At 39.3% G+C, this 8,303-nt stretch overlaps 1 protein-coding gene across 2 annotated transcripts; it reads right to left on the bottom strand.

Moving 5' to 3' along the window:
- Positions 1-872: 872 nt before the first annotated feature.
- On the bottom strand, positions 873-7,155 carry cnpy2 (canopy FGF signaling regulator 2). Of its 2 annotated transcripts, none has more exons than XM_080728396.1 (6): positions 7,088-7,155; positions 6,183-6,289; positions 5,225-5,340; positions 4,214-4,414; positions 3,682-3,778; positions 873-2,549 (listed from the first exon to the last, which is right to left on the bottom strand). In XM_080728396.1, exons 2-6 carry the CDS (start codon positions 6,280-6,282, stop codon positions 2,506-2,508), a joined length of 558 nt encoding a protein of 185 aa, XP_080584522.1. In that variant the 5' UTR covers positions 6,283-6,289; positions 7,088-7,155; the 3' UTR covers positions 873-2,505. The 2 variants fall into 2 exon arrangements, with proteins under 2 accessions (XP_080584522.1, XP_080584523.1); XM_080728397.1 differs by having other exon boundaries at positions 6,183-6,223; positions 7,088-7,135.
- Between the last annotated feature and the right edge of the window lie 1,148 nt (positions 7,156-8,303).

Here is an 8,303-nt window from a genome sequence, read left to right as displayed (position 1 = left end):
ATTAACCAAGGGATTTTATCATATATTAGTTATTGTTGTTCTAATCTCTTGAGATTGAAACATACCGGTAGTATTTATATATTTTGACATGTATAGGCATTTGAAGTGTTGATTATTTAAAATGTCTAATTAACTCAGACCAAGATAATTATTTGTAGCAAGTCATATTGTTAATATTTTTGTTCCACATACTGTGTCGATCGTTCATAATGTATCTGCTGTGCTTGGAAAGGTTTTGATTGTTATTCTTCAAACACTACTAATGTAATTAGACAATCTCAGTTTCCTGATGTGGTTCCTTTTTTCCCTGGCAAACTCAAGCCATGACTGCAACATTAATATATTTCTAATAAAGTTAATGGAATTGATTAACACAATACTGCTTTAAACCCATCACTTCATTCTAAGAGGTATAGTATAATAAATGAGTTTATATTTAAAGAAGCATTTTTGTTTTAAAATATACTTTTTAAAGACTCATAAAATACAATGTTCATATACCTGTAGACTTTAAACAATGTTAGACTTTCTTAAGGCTTACAGAAAGTTCTCAATAGAATTTCTTTGGTCACAATAATCGTGACATGAAATGTTCATGTTGTCCCATTCCTACCCACAGTTGAGATTGAATGGGAGTCAAGGAGCATCAGCGTTGCACACCATCATCTCTACATCCATGTTGATTATCAGTTGGCAGGCTTAGAAAAAAATCATATACTGTATATATTTTCTTTGCACAAGTGGTACACACACCAGCCATCATTACTCACACACTGGAAGCATGAAATCAGCACTGAAATGTCAAAATTAGATGAGTAACCCTTTACATAACGTTGATATGACAAATGTGCCAGACATAATATTTTGCTGGTATTCTGGTTGGCGTTCTATGTAATATATGTAAATATATTACAGTAAACAACACCTCAATAGAAACTGCCAAATGTGTAGCAAACACAGGCCTATAGTTTTAAGGTGCACTAGTCTTGCGTAGCCAGACAACTATCTCCGAATACATTAGAGTCTGGAACTACACCTCCTGAAATCCGAGTAGGAAGCTGGTCATTTCATCATTTCTGTTCAATAAATATATATCATTTAAGCAACAAGCTATATATGCTTACTGTAGATCATTTTGATTTATATTAGGATACATTTGCACGACTGTAAAGACTAAATGGAAGTGTGGGGGATGCAGTGATTCCACTTTCTCCCTATACTCATCAACAGAGCTTGCATGACCGGAAACATTCGGAAGTTTGTGGGAGGCAACGGTCTGGCGGCGCAAGACTAAAGGTGCACTAAACAGTGTTGATAAAAAGTAGAAGATAGACCCATAATGATGTTGTACAAATACAGTATATTTCCATTGTGAGACGATAAGGAAACGAATGCAGATTTCTTACAAAAGTCATAAAAATGGACGTTTCAGGAGAATATTCACATGATTCAATAAGGCAACCCATTTCAATCATTGTAAAAAAAAAAAGTAATACGAGAAAAACTCCAGACTGTTCACCTTCCAATAGTACAGCATGAGGATCTTACAACTACAGACGGCTCTGTTACACAGGTATATTATTACATCCGACAGTGACACAAATGTCTATTTAAGCAGTGCTTTAAAGTGAGGACTTTCAAGGTACTATTGAACAGAGCAACAATTCCAGAGAATGTTCTACTCTTACCCAAAGAAGAGAATCCACCCGGAAAACAACATTTTGCATAACGTATTCCTGTGATGGATCATTAATACAGCTCAATAAATATTTGTAAACATTAACAACTCCACTTTATGACGCAGGGATACAGAAAACAAAGGCTGATCCTGTTTTTTTCAGGAGATGCCACATTGTGACAGTGAGCGACACAGAGAATGCATGGAGTCAAAACTCACTCGCCCTTTTGTGTTTTGCACAAGTGAGCTTTGTTTGATGGTAAAGCTAGCAGTAAATCAACAGCTGGACTCAAACCTAACCACTTTCAACCTTGCGTCACTACTAGTATGACTTTATATAATATAGGGCTTAATATAATACCGGGTCATCGTTCAATAGGAGACTCTGAGTCTCTGGAGACTCTGCCGGTCATCAAATTATTGGCTCAGGAATGCGGCTAAATCAAAAGAATCTCCATGAGTTCAAGGCTTCATGGGGTGTGTAATTGATATAAAATAAGTCATGTTTTGGGTGAACTACTGGTTATCATCACAGCCAGCACTGCTCTTTGTCATCATTAAGCATCAGTGTGGAGCTTCTTTTTAGCTTTAGCTTGTGTCGTTGTTTAAAGGCTCAAAACTAGTCTCAGCTCTCCAAGACCCTGCAGAACAAGGCATACATTTATTTTGTTTTCTGGGTGGATTTTCACTTACGTTAAGGACTTGTTGTGCACCTTTCACCACTTGTCACAGGTATAACATGGTGTTACTTATGATGACCAGACTATGCAGAGGTACTGCAGCCCCATTTCAGCCGAGAAGATGAGAGAGGGCAGGCAAGGATGACATCAAAGCTCGTCGTGGGGGATCTTTAGAGCGTGGTCACAAAGATCTGCAGGAGGGGGAAAAAACAGTTGAAAACAGTGAATAAACCAGGGACGTGCAGAGAATGTTAGAGAGGCAGGGGCTAGACATTCCTAAAAGGGCCTTTTGGTGAAAATATAGCAGACCCTCCAAGCTCACAACACGTTGTGAGCTCGGAGGTCGGCTATTTTCGGTGCTTGATACCACACTGAACAATGCATAATCAAGTGAACACAGGAGATGTGGCGTAACGGCATGGATTCTTTCAACATAAGATGCTGCATTCAAGTACAGGAGATTTTGGACAAGGCAATTCTCTTGAATTCTGCCTTCAGGTATGGCATGGAAAGAGGGCATTTGCATTTCCACAGTAAAAACTGCATTCATGGTCTGGAGAGGGCACTTTTTACAGACAGGTAAAAGGGCAGGGGCTCAAGCCCCCTTTGATGTCTAAGTGTGCACGTGCCTGCTCCCCACTGGATTTGATCCTGCAGAGGACGTTTCGGAAGGCAAGTTATTTCTATGAAGAGTTTCATGCAATACCCCTTATTGACCAGTAGGTGTCCTACCAGACCACCTCATCTTAAATGTCTCACTAGTAGACCAGGGAGACCACCACAGGTGGGGTAGTTACAGTAGAATATATTGAAAGTTACCACAGTGGTTCATAACCTGTCACTTCACTGTCATATTGAAGTGTCAATTTAAGGACTTTTAAGACCTTTTTAATGTTGTAAACACAATGTTTAATGTAAAAAAAAGAAAGAAAAGAGAAAGACCATCACTGCATCAAAATTAATAAACAAACTAGTATACAAAATTGGTCCATAAGAAAACATTTTGAAATGTCTATCTACAAGCTCACAAATGGAGCTTGTAGAGCTATTTTCACAATACTTATTGGTGGAACAGAGTCTAACTAAATGTTATGCCTCAACTCCTACAATTCCAAGTGCTTTTCAGGGTGTAGGGTCCCAAGTTCAAATTTGACCATTTTGGGGGGGTCACGGTCACGGCCTGAAAAGGTTGAGAACCACAGCTCTACCATAATTACAGATTCATTAAAATTAACGTTTTAATCCCTAAAACAATTATGGATTGCAGCTTTAACATGTTTGTCATGTGTGACAAGAGGGTACTAGTGAGTAAAGTATACATACCTGTCCTCTTGCTGCAAAGTTTGTCTTTGACGTTTTCCGTCTCGTGACCAAAGAACTCAATGATTTCGTCTTCATGCTGCTCGACGATTGTCTCACACTGGTGTGCAGAGTCAAAATACATTGTGTTAGGGCCATTGCAACAACTAATTCTTCACAACACAGAACAGTATTTGTTATCCATTCTCAACATCCAACAACCACTATAAATACAAGAATGCTCGCCCCCAAAACATACTCGCCCCGGGGACAAATCCGACGACCTCGGAAACAGTCACCACCAGGTATTCCTAAACGTAACCTCAGTAAAACTATGCCTAAACCTAACCTTATTCCTAGACGTACCCTCAGTAAACTATGTCTAAAACCTCATGTCTTGTCCTAAACGTATTTCTAACCTTAACCTCAGTAAAACAAATACAAGAATACAAGAACCGCTGAGGGAGAGCGGTACAGGGAAGAAATGGAGGCGAGTGTGTCTTGGGGCGAGTGTTCCGGTTACCAGAGAACAGCTGAGTGAGTACTTAGTACTTACAGCAAATTTCAAACTAGAGGTGACTCTACTGTCCAGCTTGGCTTCAGACAGGTCCATGGCTTCACCGCTCCGTGATGTTACTCTGACATAGGTGGTTCTGCTGCTGTCGCTGGAGTCCACCACCTCTCCATAGTCCTTCATCCTCTCACACACCTCCTCCATCAGCTCTAGCAGGTTACCCTCTGAGCGGGCTAGAGGAATCTAGTGGTACAAATGACACCGGTATCATAGAATTCCATAGTTTTATAATCATACTTTCTTTTCAGCATCCTATGCCTGTGTTAAGAAGACAACCAAGACCAACTGGTGATGTTATGATAACCAACCGAACCAACAGCTTGATAAAAGCCTGCCTTAAACATGAATTGTAGTGTAGTAGTGTATCCAACAATACTTCAGGCTAAAGCAGGGGTCTTCAACAGGGGGTCTGAGACCCCTAGGTGGTCCTCAGAGTTACTTCAGGGGGGCACCAAATCTTTGTGTGATAGGATGGTTATTTTCAATGAAGAACTTGAACCCTCCCATCCCTATTCTGAGAAGAACTTTAGCCAAAAATATCAGCTCTACAAGCTCTCAACGCCTCGCAGAATAGGTTTGGTGTAGAGTGAAAAGGTCAAATTTACTAAGTATCTGTGATTTAAGTGGTTAAATGTCTGAAAAAACACATTAACACGAATCCAAGACTGATGACAGTGCCTTCATGAAATCGATGAAAATCTGCAACACAATTGTATACACTATGTAGAGGGGGTCCCTGCTTTTATCTCCCTCTCAGTTAAGGGGTCCATGGCCTGAAAACGTTGAGACCCCTGGGCTAAAGCATGAATATGTGCGTAAGATACATAGCACCACAATTGAAACAAGTCCCTGGGACTTTGTTGTGTTATCCTTTTAGCCTAAATGTCTGACTACCTTGTGATGCTGCGGTTTACATTTCTGACTAATAGAGTATTCAATCAATCTATAAGATAAAGAAGATCATGTTAGCACGTATAAGTGGATCCATCTTACCTCTCGAATAGACTGGCTGCCATCAGGGTTGATCCTGAACGATCCGGTCTGGATCATTTTCTTTGGATCTACCTGTGAGATGGCCCAGTCCATCTCATCTACCATAGCCCTGCAAGCTGCAACACAACATAGCATAGGAGAGGAAGTCCAGACCATTAGGATACTGTGATGGACCAGTGGTGTGTTCTACCGTGATGCACAATAAAGTGTGATAAATGGTAAATGGTGCATTTATATAGCGTTTTTATCCATTTACAGAGATTGTGCATTACATTCACCCATTCACGCACACATTCATACACCGGTGGCGGAGGAAACCATGCAAGGCACCAACCTACTCACCGGGAGCAATTAGGGGTTCAGAGTCTTGCCCAAGGACCCTTCGACATTAACTTAGGGGGAGCCCGGATTCGAACTGGGAACCCTTCGTGCTCTAATAACGGTTTCTCTACCCCTGAGCTATGCCGCCCCTATGATGTGATATTTTTCATAGAAAATCGTAGACATTCAAAAACCGTCTGAGCAAGCATATCTGATACGCATCAATCTGATACACAGGAGGAGGGTCTGGGGCAGCAAGAGTGTGGACTTCAGCCTAGTCTGAGGTGAGGCTGTGTGGCGATTGTCTTTATTGAGGTGATAATGGCAGCTGGCGAAGGAATTCACACATTAAACACATCAGACCTGCCATACTTCATATTGAAACATTCGGTGACCAGTGTGACCACGCGCATAAGCGCATATAATCACGCATGTGTGCGTGCCGTGTGTGTGGGAGGGAGGGAACACTTATAGATGCCATCCAAAAGAATCTAGGACACACACAGGGTATGGACCCATTCTACACATGCCTTGGTTCTCGAACCTTTTCTTGTCAAGGACCCCCAAGTGGCCACAACAACTGTTAAGTGTTAACAACTGCAAACTGTTAATAAAGTAGAATTCCATCAATCAATACCTCCACATTTGACTTCTTGTGTTTGCCTGGCACCTTGAAGACTGGTGATGAGGAGAGAAAGAACCACACACAGTGTGAAGAAGAGTACTCGTTCCCTCATCTTGCATCTGAATTTAAAACATGTCAGTGTCAGTCACACTCACATTAAATAAAACATGCAACTGGACTCTAAAATTAAAGACAAAGTTAGTACCTATAGCATTATAGGGGCTTTTAAGCCGTGACATCATTTTGTAGTCAGACCTCCAAGCAGATTTATTGTCAATATCTGTCCCTCGCTATTTCAACAGATCCGAGACAAAAATAACGACTAAAGTATAATTCTACCACTTTCCTTTCAACAACAAAGAGAAGAAAAATTAGTAAATAGTAAAAATAGTAAAAAGATTCGCCTTTTTGGGGGGCAAAAGTTCTCCTCTGCCTACAAAATGATGTCAGACTTAACAGCCCCTATCTTTGCATAAATAAAGTAAAATAAATTGTTGCAAGCATTTCTACTATTATACATGAAAAGGTATGCCTCCTCACCCTCACTCAAAGTATAAAACTTCTCATTTGATGATTGCAAATGATTTACTAGAAATATTAAATCCTCAGAGAATATGTAGCATCTCGTTTTAGAGGGGGTCCTGTTAAACACAATGATACCATTGTACCTGCACTTTTCTTTAAAGACATCACAATAGAAACTACAAGAATCAAGTCAACCAAACAATGAGATATTAATTATTAACAAGATATTACTAATATATAACAAACAAAACAACAGAAGAACACAAGTCAAGAGTATTATTTACACTCCTGGCAAGCATTAATATATATATATAATTCAGTCAAGATCTGAAAGAGAAATGTCATAAATGTCGTGAAAGCATATAAATGACATGTTATAGTACTTTACTTACAAATAAATGTTCTAGTAGTTATTTTAAACATCCACTGCAGTATCGTTGCTACACACGCCGTTCCATCACACACGTAAAATGTGGTGACGTAGGCAACGGCCGAAAATAGCAGATCCACAAGCTCAAAAAGCGTCGCCAACGCAGAGCGCTGTGAGCTTGTAAATCTGCTATTTTCGGCCACCGCGACACCGTCGTAAGGCGCAGCGTAAATCCATGGAGGTGGCCATGGAAAATGCCAGAAAAAGTATTCAGGACCGAAGGATCATATTCATAACATAACAAATATTTTACAAAATAAAGAAATATAGGCCTATATTCTTGGGTTAAGACAATGAAATCATGTCATCACCCCTTTTTGCCACAGTATGGGCCGTACATAATCATATTAACGATCTTTGTGAATGTGAAACGACCTTTTTACAAAATTATTTAGTTAGTCGTCAGGCACTGTCAGACAGCTGGAGAAGAACTGGGCACTTGAAAGGGAGAACTCTAGAACTATCTATGGGAGAACTGGGCCCATTCACTGTTTTACACTTTTAAAACTAATTTCTAGACCTGTTTTACATTATATTTTAATTTATAGGGCTATTTCACGTATTATTATTATTTTTTTTTAAATCTAGCCAACAAAGATTTGCCAAGGGCCCACTTTGTGATACAGTAAAGTATCCAGTTCTCTTGTATTTGTTTTATTGTCAAGTTTCACCAGTGATGTAAAGTAATTACATTTACTCTATACTGTAATTAGTACACAATATTCAAATGGTAAGAAGTATTTTTGGAAATCTCTGTGGGCAATAGAATATTGGTTTTATATGTGGCACCACACAATGGCCAGTGGCCACCACTACTAGGCCTATACTCTGTCCAGAGACACATTTCCTACATACTTTGAACAATAGCATAACATTCTAGTAGGCTATCACAGTATAGCCTTGCTTTTATACTGTCATACTTATTTAAGAATCTCCAAAGTTAAGTGAAATAATATAAGGTAGAGAAGTCTCAATGTTAATTTCATTTTTACTTTGCTTTCCAATATACATAACGAGTGAAATGGATATTCAATGGGCTATGCGAGTAAAATAAACAATGGCCTTTCACAAAACATTTTTATTTATTTGGCATGTTTAGTCATTGCAGATGTACAAAATAATCTTTCATTTTCATGAGGCTAATATGTAGCTTTCCTACAAAAATGAAATAAATAGGC

Source organism: Nannobrachium achirus (genome assembly GCF_963921795.1).
Source record: "Nannobrachium achirus genome assembly, chromosome: 6".
NCBI lineage: Eukaryota > Metazoa > Chordata > Actinopteri > Myctophiformes > Myctophidae > Nannobrachium > Nannobrachium achirus.
Note: the sequence above shows the minus strand (reverse complement) of the source record. Positions and strands in the feature narration are given on the sequence as shown.